The 15,870-nt window shown below is 39.6% G+C and overlaps 1 protein-coding gene across 10 annotated transcripts in view; it reads right to left on the minus strand.

Annotated features, from left to right (window-relative positions):
* The window catches only part of VPS41 (VPS41 subunit of HOPS complex), a 178,661-nt gene that overhangs the window by 51,367 nt on the left and 111,424 nt on the right, over nucleotides 1-15,870 (minus strand). For all 10 annotated transcript variants that reach the window (XM_023638941.2, XM_005609089.4, XM_023638942.2 and 7 more), the window contains one exon: nucleotides 14,689-14,755. In XM_023638941.2, coding sequence (XP_023494709.1) covers nucleotides 14,689-14,755 — 67 coding nt within the window. The remainder of the gene's footprint in view (nucleotides 1-14,688; nucleotides 14,756-15,870) is intronic.

Genomic DNA, 15,870 nt, shown 5'->3' on the forward strand with positions numbered 1-15,870 from the left:
CATTTTAGACATCTAACTTAAAGGGGGCGTGGATAAACATACTTTCTCAACAATAATCAGTACCAGAAAAGGATACCTGGGCACTTATGCTTGAAAATTTCTATCACAAATATAAAGCAGACCCAAGAATATAGCAGCATGAATGATGAAGTGTGACACTGTAGGCAGCTAGTTTAAAAACGACAGTTAAATCGCATGAAGCCACTTTGAAACCCATAAAACCCAATGTACACCATTACTAACAACAATAATAATCTTTAAAAATGCCTGAGTTTAAGTTTTTCACAATTAGGACATTATAGTGGTACAAAGGTTACCCCAAAAAGATGCTATTTGTAATTATGAAACACTATTTTTATTCCTTTTTAAACATTTATTAAACATTTTATCTAAAGACTTAAAAATAAAAAGCGTAAATGTAAATCACATTATGATGAAACATCATTATTTCTTAAGTGAAATAAAGGTCAGAGAAAATAAATTTCTCTTTCCTTCTTAAAGACAGTCTTTAAGATTTAGAAGAAATATTGCATCACTTAAGAAGCATATGGATTTAATTACAATGGACCTCAAAGATCTGATAGAAAGCTCAGGGGTGGAAGTACAAATAACAAATACTGCTACAGTTTGATTCGGATGATTAGCTGCTGTAAAATATTTATAATACAGGACTGTTGTTTTAAGCAACTAAGTTTTGGGATGGTTCGTTACGCAGCAAAGCTAACTGATACGGTTAGCTTGCGGAAAGCACACGCTGCACCTGCAGATTCATTTGGGAGTAAACCTCTACTTGGACTGACCACATTTGCTAAGAGTTTCTTGCTTCAGATCTTCTCCACACTTCTGTGGTATTAGCTTCAGATTTAGTTAACTTGTATGATAAAATTTTCTTCTTTTTTAAAGTAGGGGAAGTCAGTGTAGAATACTGGAAACAATATTGATTGTAGTCAGGAAATCTGGGTTATAATTGCCACTGAATTGAACCTGGACAAGTCATTTTAATTTCTGTGGTTATAACTTTTGCCATCTATAAAATAATGGAATTAGAGGGAAAAGAATCCATAACACAGATGAAATGAGGGCTACTGTATTCTTCTTCTTCCCCTTCTCCATTTTACCTGGAAATCACTTATTGTTACTTGTCTCTACCTATCTTCAGTGCTTGCTCCTTACATGACTGTTTCCAGAATTTAATTTTCACACCAAAATGAAACTGAAGATGACCAAAAAGAATAACTAAACAGTTAGTAACATAAGCATTAAAAAGGATAACATTTCTCATGTTTTGTCCTTGATTAGATCTTATAGGTGGTCAGGGTGCCCTGAACAGAACCACAGAATGAAGTCCAAAGGCAGGTTCTCTGGTCCCAGCTCTGCCGCTCACACTTTTTCCCTCAACATCTGTGGGCTGAAACTGAATATTCTTACCCATGCGCTTCAAAATAGTTTTGGTAAAGTGGTAATGTGATAAACATTTACCGGAAGTGTACATGTTTAACCACCTCCACATGCGCAGAGATGAGCAGATCCAGTGAAGCCAGGCACCGAAGGTTCTGGAGAAGCTCCCAGTGTGTGTGGGGGAGGGTGGGTGGGGCAGGGGGGTAGGGCTGGAATGTGCAGATGCTACTGAACAGTGTGGGGCCACACGGGATCCAGTGATCAAAGAGGTGACAGTTTCACATTCTAGAAGACATACAGGCATATTACAAGAGGTTTTAGTTGCCATCACTCCTGAGGTTGCTAAGCTCTGTTTGCTAGAGACGGACTTGAGCTCTGTTTCATCAGCTCACATTCCACTGTTGAAATGCTACGCGCACCTACCCTTACCAGCATCTTGGGTGAAGAACAAACAATCAGAGATGACACAGAGACTGTTTCATAGGAATCACAAAGAGGCTTGATGTGCTTATCTGCCACAGGCACCCGAGAGAGAAGATCATCTAAGAAGAGGTGGGTCAACGAGGGACTCTTCCTGTCTGGGGCCCCAAATGGGCTGCCCAGGATCACTGACAAGGAGTATTGGACAGTATGTCTCTAAAGGTAACCAAAGACACATCAAGGCTTGGTTTCTATCAATGAGCTGTAACATACAGAAGAGAGAAGCCAGAAAATAATCCTATCCAAACCTTTCCTCTACTGTACGTTCTGATTTCCTCGTCCTCAATAGCTTGGATTAATAAGAGAAAATTTCCTGTTCTCTAATTAAGAACATAATAGAAAATCTAATGTGTTCTTAAAGAAAACAAGGAACGATGTGCAGAATCACATATCTATTTCACTTCTCAATTCCAGATACTGTAATAAATGCTTATTTGTTAAGCAGTAAATCTTACCAGACTTTGGTAATTGAGAACTAGTAATAATTTAGGCAGAGACATGAAGTGACTAGAAACTAACAAAAAATGTTATTTATGAAGAAAAGATGTGGTACATAAAACTAGCATTGTCAAGATTTCCAGAGGCAGAGTTAACAAGTTATAAACATTCAGATAAAGTTGAAATTTAAAAAATTGTTTCATTTTATTATAATAATTTAATATCCAGAAAAATCCTCTTATGGAAAACAAAATTGCAATTATAGTCACACCAGTATGATTCACAAATTAAGAGTTCTAAAATAATGTCTGTTTATCTTAGCTTTGAATATTTTACCACTCAGCAATTCATCTCCAGTAACACCCACTAGTAATGACACCATGTAAAAAAGAACTCACTTCCCAACGTGAGCTCCTGGTTTAGGGAAATGTCTACAGCTACTCGACATTTAAAAAAGATATTTCAGGGTGAATGGCAGTGTTTTGTTTTTCCATTACTGCTAACTAATGCAATCAAACCTGACTGTTTTTAGATCTATCACAATTCAGTATTCTTTATATTAATACTGATTCCAAGAAGGGCTGGTTGGAGACAGGGGGGTCAGAATGAAAGTGGAAGTACAAGGAATATTCTTTCCACTGAACAGATTTAAGGAAAGAAATGTGGACTGGTAATATTTATTCTTTTAAAGAACATACATAAATTCTGTAAAAGTTTATGAACTGATTCTGCAAAATATCTTCAAGTAATTACTGTCTTTCTATTTCAAATTTTCAATGGAACAATAGAGGTCTCGGTTTACTTTCCCTGATATTCTATTCTTTTCCACATATCAATGATTTTAATAATTTTAATGAAGATTATTTTGTCACTAAAAAAAAATCAGTTTAAATAAAGGTGGTTTATAACTTTAATACCACAGAAGCTCACCTTCAAACTGATTATCTGGAAAAGATAAATCACAAGGAAAACAAAGACAAATTCTGTTGGAGAGCATTAAAACAAAACAGAAAGCAAAAGCTGGAGGGGGGGGAAAAAAGAGGAGTCAAAAAGGCAGGGTTTCCCGAGGGTGCCACAAAAGACAGGAGCTGTACTTCAGATCAAAGAGCTCCAGAAAGCTCTGCTCTAGAGCTCTGCAGGAAGTGCGCTGTGTTCACTCAGATGATGGACATAAGCAGCGGTGAGCATCACAGCTGCAGAGCATCCTCATCCTGATGGAGAAGGAAGGACCATCTGTGCTGTGCTCTGGTTTATTCAGGAGGAAAAAGCGTTCCTAGACAGGCCAGAAGAAACGATACAAGAAAAAAGACACAGAGAGATCCTAAGAAGATTACGAGAGAAAGGGAAAGAGAGAAAGAGTCTAAAGGACTACTCCCATGACAATTCTGTTCACGGGGATCCTTTGAATCTAGAATGAGAATGATTCTATACAGTGCCCTGATCCAGAAGGGAAGCTAGAGTTCATGATCAGTGCTGTCCAAGAGAATAATAATGCAACCCCAAAACACAACATAAATATGTAATTATAATTTTTCTAGTAGCCACATAGAGGAGTTTTTAAAAAGAGGTGAAATTTTAAAAATATATTTAATTTAATGCATATATCCAAAATATTATCACTTCAATATGCACAACATAAAAAGTTATTGATGAGGGGCCGGCCCCATGGCCAAGTGGTTAAGTTCGCGTGCTCTGCTTCGGCGGCCAAGGGTTTCGCCGGTTCAGATCCTGGGCGCGGACATGGCACTGCTCATCTGGCCATGCTGAGGTGGCATCCCACATAGCACAACCAGAAGCATGCACAACTAGAATCTACAACTATGTACTTGGGGGCTTTGGGGAGAAAAAAAAAATAAATGAAAATTTTTCTTAAAAAAAGAAGATTGGCAACAGCTGTTAGCTCAGATGCTAATCTTTAAGAAAAAAAGTTATTAATGAGATAATTTACTTTTTATTTTCATACTGAGTCTTTGGAATCCTACACGCAGCACATCTCAATGTGCACCTGCCACATTTCAAGCACTTAATAGCTCATCAGGGGTCACTATTTTCAGAGGCACAGTGTACTATTCTAATTTATGCTTTTACTTTTGTTTTTTGAGTTTCAGGACATTTTTCTTGAATTATTGTTTTTGAATTTGTTCCATTCCTTTGCTTTATTTTGTTTTTTTTTCTTCAGCAACTCTTATTTGTAGGTTGGATCATCTTTGCCAGTCTTCAGTATTTCTCACTTAATTATAAATCTTTTTTTCCTTACTGCTTTGTGATTTTTAAAAGTCCTCCTTCCCTTTCTACTTCTCTTACAGCATTGTCTTTGTGTCTATCTGCTCTTGCGTTCCTTCTAGTTTAATCTTCATTTCTGGAATAATCTTTTATTTATAAATATTTCCTGAATTGTCACCAAATTTGACATTTTTTTTGTGTGTGTGAGAAGATTGGCCCTGAGCTAACATCTGTTGCCAATCTTCCTCTTTTTCCTTGAGGAAGACTGTTGCTGAGCTAACATCTGTGCCAATCTTCCTCTTTTTCCTTGAGGAAGACTGTTGCTGAGCTAACATCTGTGCCAATCTTCCTCTATGCTATGTGGGATGCTAGGTCCACGCCCGGGATCCGAACCTGCAAACCCCAGGCCGCTGAAGTGGAGCGCATGAACTTAACCACTACGCCACCAGCCTCGCCCCTCATTTGACATTTTTTAATTCTGATTTTTGTTCTTTCATGTCTTGCATCACTTTTAAAAAATGTCTTGTAGGTTGTTCTGAAACATCAAATTACAGTTGTTGTCTATTTTGCAGGTGTTTCTTTGCCATGTGTTTTCATTGCCAAGGATGTTATTCTGCCCCTTCTCCACTTTTTCTTAAACCTTAGTGTGGGATCTGCCCCTGGTACTTTCCTGGTGCTCATTTCTAGGTGAAACCACTGTCGGTGATCTCTTAGAAGGAGGCAGGGACTTGGATACTCTTCTAACCTCGCAGAGGTCTCTCTTCTGCAGTTTTCCATTTACTGTTCAAACTCTGGTCCCTTGCTTTCTGAGGCTTCCTAGCCCTGCCCCTCCCCATCTCTCTCTGGACGTTCTCTTTCTTTCGTTTCTTTCGTGCCTGTCCTGCTTATTCTCCTCGAGTGACCCAGCCCTGGCAGGAAGCCCTGTCGCTCAACTGTGAGTTCACACGGGCTGCTGGGCACCTGCGCCCACTCCTCTCAGAGCGGCCCCTGGTCTTTCCCAGGGAACGTCGGCCAGCAGCTGTGGAATCCCCCTGGTCTCAAGTCCACTGGATGCCCCCTTGCTCCCCTCTGCTTTCTCTCACAGCCACGCACCCAACAACGGGTCTTGTGGCTATAGGCGGTTTTTCCCATCCACTTGTATCTAGGAGTTCTTAGGGCTACCTTGTCATTCAGTTTTGGTGTAAATGTTGTCGATGGGTTTTTGGTTGTGTGACCTAGTTTTTCCTTTTTTATGTGACGACTCAGGCAGATTGAACAATTATGCTGCCATTCCTACCATCTTCTCAGAATCCCCCAAGCACAAAATGTTAACATATCAGTTATGCATCATAGTATATATCAGGGTTATAAACCATAAAATATATATATTATAAATATATTAGCAAGGGCATTGGGTCAGGATTACAGTCACAAATACATAAATACTGTTGGGCCATCAACAGCCCACACAGTGTCAGTGTCAGAATGATGGCCATGTGGCTGAAATAAAAACTCACAAGAAAGCATTCTTGCACCTTGGGTCTTACATGTCTGAGCATTATCAACTTAATTCAATAAAGAATTACTGAGCACCAATTAGGCATAAGACACTTTTCTAGAAGCATCAGGATGACGAAGTCTCTGCCTCTAAAAGAGATTGTGAAATCTAGACATCTACAGAAATAATTAAAATACCACATGCTATGCAAAAATAGGAAGAGGTATAAAGCAAGAAATACTACAAATCAGGAAGGTTAATTTCCGGAGAGCTCAGGATGAGGGTGGAAACAAGGGGCAATAATCACGACTCTAAACCCCTTACAGGCAGGAATGGTGCTTATAACATGAAAGAAAACATTTCATTAAATGTTCATTACATAAAATTTCATTAAAAAAAGAATTACAAAAAAACTAATGTATATTAGATCATAAAGGATAAAAACCAAGATTTTATTTAGGTCTGAATAAAGACCACCCTCCAAATAATTCACAACTAGATCCTTAATATCAGTGTATTCAGACCTATAAGAGATGGTATTTAAATCAGTATTTTTGATTATTACTTGTACCTCTGTAATATATAGGTTTATAAATACATTTTACTGAGAAATGTAGTTGAGAAATGTTTTAATCTCTTCAGCATAATTCAGCAAATCTGTATTTATATTTTTCCTTCAATCCTCTTTCAACTGACTTTAAGGAACATAATATTTTAGTCTTCTGATTGTTAAAAGAAACCACTGTTTTTCTCTCCCACTGAGTAACTGAATATAATAGTAACATTAATAATAGCTCCCATTTACCGAGCATTACTACATTGGAGGCAGTATGCTAAATACTGTGCATACGTTATCTCTTTTCACCATAACACCCCTACACTTTATTTTAGAGGGCACTGAAGCTCACTGATGTTAAGTAATTTGACTCAAGTCCCTTAAGTAGAAGGTAGCAGAAGTAGGAATTTGAAGTCTTACTTTCCCCAGATGAGAGTCACACTAGGAAACATAAACCAGATGGCAGAGATGCTCAAGTCAAACGTGCACCACAGTTAGCAGGAACGGAAGTTCAGGGCTTGACAATCGTCTGGCGGTTCTGCTGTGTGCAGCCAGGGTGCCCGGGCCTTCTCTTGATTTTGAGAGGTCCCCTTATGATAATGCCTCATTCCCAAGAAAACCTGACCCCTTAGTCACCAGATAATAATATTTCATAATCAAATAGATATAACGTCCACAGATTTTTCAATAGGTTTGGGCACTGTGTCAGCATGACCACTGATCCAAGAAAATACGTTTGGAAATCACATTTCCACATCTTCAGGACAGTGTTACAAAGCAGATGCATTAAAGTAAAAGTGACTTTACAATGCTTTACATGAGCAAGTCCTGGAGAAGACCTAACATTTGGGAATGAAATAGAAGGGAATGGCTAATGGACAAAGTAACAAAAACATTCCAACCAGGAGCCACAGTACACGTAAGTCAGAAATCATTTAAAACAAGTTGAGTCTACAATTTAATTGCACATTTTCTATCAATATTTAGCACACTGTTGTGTGAAATGACAAAGCTAAGCTGCTTTGCTAAGCACAACACCGCTTAGACAACAGAAAAGATAATGGTCAAGGACCTGCTGGGTCAAAAGGTTCAAATCACACAGTCACACTTAAAGTAGTAAATAGGCTGTTAGCAAAAAAAGAAAGGACAAGTTTTGGAGAGGATTTGGAGAAAAGGGAACCCTCCCACACTGTTGGTGGGAATGCAAAATGGTGCAGCCACTATGGAAAATAGTATGGAGGTTCCTCAAAAAATTAAAAATAGAGTTAACATATGACCCAGCAATTCTACTTCCAGGTATTTATCCAAAAGAAGTGAAATCAAGATCTTGAAGAAAGATTTGCACTGCCATATTCACAGGAGCACTATTCACAACTGCCAAGATGTGGAAACAACCTAAATGTCCATCGACAGAGCAAGGGATAGAGAAAATGTGGTATATACATGCAATGGAATACTATCCAACCTTAAAAGAAGAAAAGTCTGCGATATGCAACAAGATGGGTGAACCCTGAGGACTTTATGCTAAGTGAAATAAACCAGTCACAGAACGACAAATATTGCACGATTCCACTTATATGAGGTACCTAAAACAGTCAAACTCATAGAATCAGAGTGGAATAGTGATTGTCAAGGGCTAGGGGGAGGAGAAAATGGGGAGCTGTTAATCAAGAGGCATAAGGTTTCAGTTGAGCAAGATCTGGAGATGTGCTATACAACCCTGTACCTATAGCTAACAATATGGTCATGTGTCACTTAGTAACAGGATACGTGTGAGAAACGCATGGTTAGGTGACTTCATTGTTGTGCAAACATCATAGTGTATTTACACAAACCTAGAGGGTATAGCCTACTACACACCTAGGCTATATGGTCTAGCCTACTGCTCCTAGGCTACAAACCTGTACAGCATGTTACTGTACTGAACACTGCAGGCAACTGTAACACAATGGTAAGTATTTGGGTATCTAGACATATCTAAACATCGAAAAGCTACAGTAAAGATAGGGTACAAGAGATAAAAAATAGCACACCTGTATAGGGGACTTACCATGAACGGAGTTTGCAGGACTGGAAGTTGCTCTGGGTGAGTGAGTGAGTGAGTCGTGAGTGAATGTGGAGGCCAAGGACATCACTGGACACTACCGTAGACTTTATAAATACTGTACACTTAGGCTATGCTATATCTATAAAAAAATATTTTTTCTTCAATAATAAATTAACCTTAGCTTACTGTAACTTTTTTATTTTATAAGCTTTTAACTTATAACTTTTTGACTCTTTTGTAATAACACTTAGCTTAAAACACAAACACACTGCACAGCTGTGCAAAAATAAAATTCTCTATATTCTCATTCCATAAGCTTTTTTCTATTTTTAAAACTTTTTGTTAAAAATCAAGACACAAACACACATTAGCCTAGGCCTGCACAGGGTCAGGATCATCAATACCATTGTCTTCTACCTCCACATCTTGTCCCACTGGAAGGTCTTCAGGGGCCATAACACGCATGGAGCTGTCACCTCCTATGACAACAATGACTTCTGGAATACCTCTGGAAGGACTTGCCTGAGGCCCTTCTTGAGGAGGTGTCACTCATTTTAGAAATATGTCCATGGTGGTTTGCTTGGTTTCTCTTTTCATCATAGATTTACTTGTTAAGCAGATAATGCACCATGAACATTCCTCTCTATTAATGAAAGCTTCAGTGGTGGGGTCCATGTTTTCAACCTTTTTAAGGAGCTGGTTGAGGTCTACAAAAGCTTCTGCTCATCCCTTCACTGTGAGTTTTCTTCGAGATTCTTCTGCTTTTTCTTCTCCTGCAGTTTCCTTTTCTCTTGCTTCTGCATCAGTTAAGCGTTCCTGTCCAGTCCTTACAATTCCTCGTTAGCTGATGCCTCAGGAACCACCTCAAGGGGCTCCTCAATGTCATCCTCAACCACACCCAAGTGTGATATTAAGATGTCAGTAGGCAATAGGAACTTTTCAGCTCCATTATCATCTTATGGGACCATCACTGAATATGCAGCCGTACTTGACCAAAATGTCTTTATCCAGCACGTGACTGTAACGTATTGTACGCTTAAAAATTTGTTGAGGTAGTAGATCTCATGTCACCTGTTCTTACCACAATAAAATTTAAAAGTGAATAAATAATTTTAGAGAGAAAATGCAAACCCCAAAACTACCCTGATGCATCAACTAAAGTCAAACACTAAAAAAGAGCAAACCAGAGCTTTTTTTCTTTTTGAAAGGGTTGCAAGAACTGCCTCACAGTGTGGATTTGGTTCCCTTTCCTTAGAAACAATTCTGATAGCCATCCACGGCAACTATGCTACAGAGCTTCCCTGACAATGTGGAGGAGGGACAATGAAGAGCTCTCAGTCCCAGGAGAATACAAGTGGAAATGCAACTTTTATTTCTCCATAGGAGATATTTCTCCGAATCAAAAAGAAAACAAACCTACTGCATTATTCCCATTTATGTGGCTATCAGAAGAAGAACAGGTGAGCAGACATCACTGGTATGTATGAAGGGGTCTTTGGATTCTAGAGAATTTCTACCCTACGGTTTTTATGTGAATGTCTGGAGCAAGTCTCTGTCCTTCTCAACAGCTCCTCTGGCTGCAAAGGAGGTCCAGGGGTTAGGGAGAGGCATGCATGGGAAGAATGTTACGGCACTGCTGTTATGAGCAACAGCTTTGACAGCAGGCGTATCTGAGTTCAAATGTTGCCTTCTTTGCTTATGAATGTAATCATCTTCAGCAGGTTACTTGACCCCTCTGAACCTTAGCGTTTCTCCATCTATAAAATGGGCTAATAGCCCCCACCCAATGGGATCACTGTGAATACTAAATGAAATTCTGCTTGTAAAGTATGTAGCATGAGCCTGGTGGTTGCTGTTATAAAAGGAATAAAATATATTTGTTACTTCAGGTGCTCCAGACTTCTTCTTACTACTTATGGAGAAAATTTATTAATGCCACTCCCAACAACAAACGTTTGTGTCTCCAGCACTGAGTGGGACAGGGTTCTTACTTTGAGGAGGAATGGACAGAGAAGCAGAGCAAATACAACAAAATCTTTTTTTTTTTTAAAGATTGGCACCTGAGCTAGCTATTGCCAATCTTTTTTTTTTTCCTGCTTTTTCTCCACAAATGCCCCCAGTACATAGTTGTATATTTTAGTTGTGGGTCCTTCCAGTTGTGGCACGTGGGACGCCGCCTCAATGTGGCCTGATGAGAGGTGCCATGTCCGCGCCCAGGATCCGAACCAGTGAAACACTGGGCCGCTGCAGCGGAGCACGCGAACTTAACCACTCAGCCACGGGGCCGGCCCCAAATACAACAAAATCTTAACTGCAGACTCTAGGAGGTGAGTATACAGGCACTCATTGTAAAATTCTGTACTTTGTTGTCTTTCAAAGTTTTCATAATAAAATGTCAGGAAAAAAATTCAATGCAGAACAGAAGAATGAATAGATTAGAGAGAGTCACACTAAATTAGAAGAGAAAATTCGTACACAGCCAGATCCTCAAGAGAAAACAACTTGAATGATGCCAGAGCTGGCATGACGCCTGCTGAACCTTAGACTACGAGATGAACCACGTCACTCACGTGCACAGAGGACTGTCCCCCTGCTGGAACCTGCATGTCTGCGTCAGAACAATAACAGGCGGATGGAGAGAGACCCTTAGATCTAAGACAGACAGATCTCTCAGCTCTCCTCCATCAGGGGAACAGACTCCCATTTCCAGGTCACTGTTTTCCCAATCAGTCAAGTGGCTGAAAATAGAATGACAGGCTGAATTCTAGGAGCCAGAGCCTTGGATCCACTGAAGATACTGACACTGTTTAATCAAAGTGAAGAGGTCCCTTCTTTTCTCCTCCTTTTCTTTCTTCTTGGCTCCTCCATCATTTTACATCGATTCCCACATAGTTTTTCTCTTGATTTTTCTTTTTGGAAAAAACTTCCATATGAAATCAAGACTAGGAAGTCAATCATTAATTCCTTGCATGTAAGTCACCTGCTCCTGGCAGTAGACACCCAGAAATGACACACAGATATTGGCTTCATTTCCTAACAACATAATATCAGCTCCCCAAGTACCACTCCATAAAGACCATGGAAGACTCTGGTGAAAGTGCCAGAGGGTTAGGAAGTCCCGTGAGAACACAGAGATCCAAGTTAAAATAAGTACAGTAGGCATGGACCACAACCTACTTTTAACAAGGTAATGTGGAAGAAGAAATGACATCCCAAAAGCCTGATGTACAGAGAATGTCTTCATGGGTTGGTGACTGGCCAGTAAGCTTAATCTTCATCATTATTATTTTTCATTTATAAGAATAAATTAATATCCTATTGAGAGCAATAACTTTTGTGTTGTTGGGATTCTGACATCTAAGGAAGAGTTATAAACATTCAGCTTCTAAGACAGTACAGTCACGGGAATTTCTTTAATCTTAATGCCGTTTTCACCTCTTTTACTAAAGAACAGTGGTTCATGCTGTTCAGGGCTAAAGCAAATTGTAATCCAGACCTCCTAATATTTCTCTTTTCCTTTATCCTAGTCAAGGACTCTTACCTAAACCACTTTGCCTCCTGCTGTGGAAACGGTTTACATTCTTAAAGGTTTGCTCTCAAGAGGGTAAAAAATGGTACTTAACCACTAACCATAGCAGTAAAATGTCAGTAATGTGATATTGTTAGTAGCCACACACGATCTATTTCACGTAAATTGTAGTACTGATGAAGTACACTTTGATAACGTGACCCCTGGGCTCTAGGGCCACCACTGGGCCAGCTGTGAGCAATCACGGAGCTGAGATGGAAGTGTGCACAGTGACAAGAACCACCATCATTCAGTCAGTGTCTAGGTGTGCCAAGTACCATGTTACAGACGTTACTTTCGTCACACTAATTCTCACAACCATCCAGAAGGGTATGTCACATCCCTTTTTACAGGTGAGAGAAGCCTGGCTCAGGAAGGTGAAGTAGCCGAATCAAGACCAGACAGGAATTCGGCAAACTGCCTTGCCTCCCTGGCAGGTTTTGGTGGTTCTGCAGAGTCAGATTCTATCCACTTTAATGTCATGGTAGTAAGATCTTGGACAAGTCATTTACCTCCCTGAGCCCCAGTTTTCTCGTCTGTAGGATGAGAAGTGTGCTACCTGCCCTTCAGAGGGCGCTGTGAGAGTGAAGTGAACCGATGCAGGTAACACACATAGTGCCATGCCCCAGACCTAGCACGTCGTGAGCGATAACCATCATGTACTGAGAAAAGAGGACAATTGCTATGTTTTTAGGCCTCCCTGGCAATTTTTACATCCTTAAAAATTCCCAGAGTTTCTGCTTATTTTCTTTTACTCATCTGTATTTAAAATATTCTAATACTTATTCCTCAGGACACTATGCATTGAGATGTGCAGAGTGTTTTTTCTAGGAGGCAATGGAGGGTGGCAGGAAAGAAGAGAGATACTGAAATAATTATCTTCATCTTCAAGTTATCAGTCTTCTCTATTACCTTGTTCCTCAGTTTTTCTCAGTACCATTATATTCTGCATATACCTATTTTGTCCATACTCTGAGCAATATGAACTATGTACTTATTTATCCTTCTAAGGCAAAAAGTTATTAAAATGCCACCATCAACTTCTGACTTCACGTACAAAATATCCCAGGTTTAAATTTTATAACAGTATTAGCCATGTGGGTAATAGACATTTTTCTCTGTTTTTAGAAATGTGCAAATGATTTATCTTGGCTTCACCTTGTTATAATGACCCATCAAATTTATATTCCATATCCATCATCCAAATGGGTAAATGAACTTTTCAGCTGACTTACAATATGGCAAAAAATTTTTGGACACACAACTCTATTGCCTATTGCTCAGTTCTAAATACTACAAAAACAGCTTTACCACACCTGTTTAATTGACAAAAGTCAGTCAATTTTGATCCTTTCTGTCTGAATAACTTTGCACTAAGTTATAAAGCTCATGGTATATCATCCTTGGCATGCTTCTGCTGAATGCTCGTTTCCCAGAGTCACTGATTCATTCGACACAGTATTATTTAGCACCATGTGCCAGGCACGGGACCAGGTCCCTGAGACACAAACCCTGAGCACAGACAGACCAAGGGTGTGCTCTGGAGGAGGTTACAGGCTGGTGGAAGAGAGAGAAAAGCACTGAGTAATCACGCTATCAGTTGTTTCAGCAACTGAAACAAGTGGTTGAAGGGGGAGTGGTACACACGCCTCTGCTGGGAGGATTAGACCTAGGTAGGGGGTCCAGCGGGCTTTCCCAGGAAAGTGACACTCGAGCTGAGGTATGGTCAAGGGTGACTAAGGGGCAATGAAGTGAAAAGAGGCAAGTGCATTCTAGACACAGAGAGATGAAAGAAGGCCAGTGTGGCCACAGCACAGGGACCAAGGAGAAGCTTACGATGGGCTGAAGCTAGAAAGGCAGGTGCAGGCCACCACGGACCCCTGTGGCCCATGGTAAGGAGTCTCATCTTCATCCTAAGAACAAAGGGAAGGGACTGAAGGGTGGTGACATGCTCTGATTTGTATTTTGACTGCATCGGGGGGGACCAGATTCCAGTAATTCATGGTGGAAGGAGAGCAACTGGTTAGGAGGCTGCTGCACTGATCAGATACAAGATTGTGGCAGTCTGGACCAGACCAGTGATGATGAAAATTAATATTTAGAAGGTACAGGACCAGGGGTCAGTCCTGTGCTATGAGCTGTGCATGCACGAACTCTCGGAATTCTTACAAACAACCTGTGGACCAGGTATTCTTTTCCACATTTTATAGATGGGAATATTGAGGCATGCAGAAATTTGTCCAAAGTTCAGGTGATAAAAGAACCCAAACCCACAGTTATGCGACTTCAAAGCCAACTACAAAATTATTGTGTAAAAACTGGAAATATAGTTAGAGAAAAGGGTCTCTACAGAGAAGTTTCAAAGTTGAAGACACAATGCTTCTTGACCTATTTCATCAAGGTCCCAAGTGATAAGCCCTGAAGAAGAAGATGGCCTTAGGTGTCCCCTTAATAAAATGGATTCTCTTTTGAAGGCTTGTGTACATGCATAGAAGGCGTACCTATTTCAACATATCGACTCGGCAAGTCCCTCATTTCACTGGCATGCCGTTCCTTCACTGAGCATATCTAGAAAACAAATTCACAGGTTATTTTATTCATTTGATGGAAAACTGTTTATAACATTTCACTCAATATGTGATACTTTCGTTAAATCAGCCATGTAGCTCTGAAGATGGAGTGCACATAATCTACCCTAGGACTCAAGTGAGAGAAATTAATTTCAATGACATACAGCAACCATTACTCATTTTCTCCAACATTATTCTCTAATAAAGTCTTATTGAAGGGCAAAGAAAGAAAGAAAACTATAATATAGTTTTAACGTGTTTCCAATGACCCATTCTCTGCAACTCTACTTAAGGACTACTTCGCTCATCATTCAGATAAAGCTCTGGCAGAAGTATATGAACAAAAATGCCCAGTGGTCAATCTGCGCAACACTCACGTTAGGTCTGAGGTCTCTGATTACTTAGTAGTAATTTATTTCACTGTTGCTAAATAATACTTTGCAAAGGTAGCACGTGCTCTTCTTCTCTCGAGTATATTAAAATCAATGTATTACATAATTTAAATCAGGTGTTGGCAAACTACAATCTGGCCTCTGTCATGTGTTTTATGGCCTGTAAACAGCATAGTTTTTACATTTTTAAAGGCAGGAAGTGGGGAAGGGAAAGGGAAGAAAGAAAAGGAAAAAACAAAAGCAAAAAGGGAGAAAAAAGAAAAATACTCAGCAGAAACAGGATGTGGCCTGCACAATCTAAAATATTGACTCCTAGCCCTTTACTGAAGAAGTTTGCTATCCCTATTTTAAATAGTATGTATGCAGTTTGGATACAAATTGATGTGTGTGTTATTTATCACTCACACACACAATACACAACACATATGTGTGTTAACAATGGTTGTTTTAGGGTGGTAAGACTATGGATATTTTCTATTTCCTCTGCTATACTTTCAAAAGCGAATATATTCTATTTTGAAATAAGACACAACAAAAATGCACGTAAGTTCCCCATCCAGGTTAAGACTGATTCTGAAGTTAAGGACTGACCCCATACAACCTTCGTCAGGGGTCAGGTTTTTTCCCTTTTTCTTACAGATGATATTTACTGTGTTCTTGTACAGCTGATATCCTAAGTATAGCTACAATATGGAAAATTCTAAAATACAGGAAAACAAAA

The sequence above is a fragment of the Equus caballus genome, chromosome 4 (genome assembly GCF_041296265.1).
Source record: "Equus caballus isolate H_3958 breed thoroughbred chromosome 4, TB-T2T, whole genome shotgun sequence".
NCBI lineage: Eukaryota > Metazoa > Chordata > Mammalia > Perissodactyla > Equidae > Equus > Equus caballus.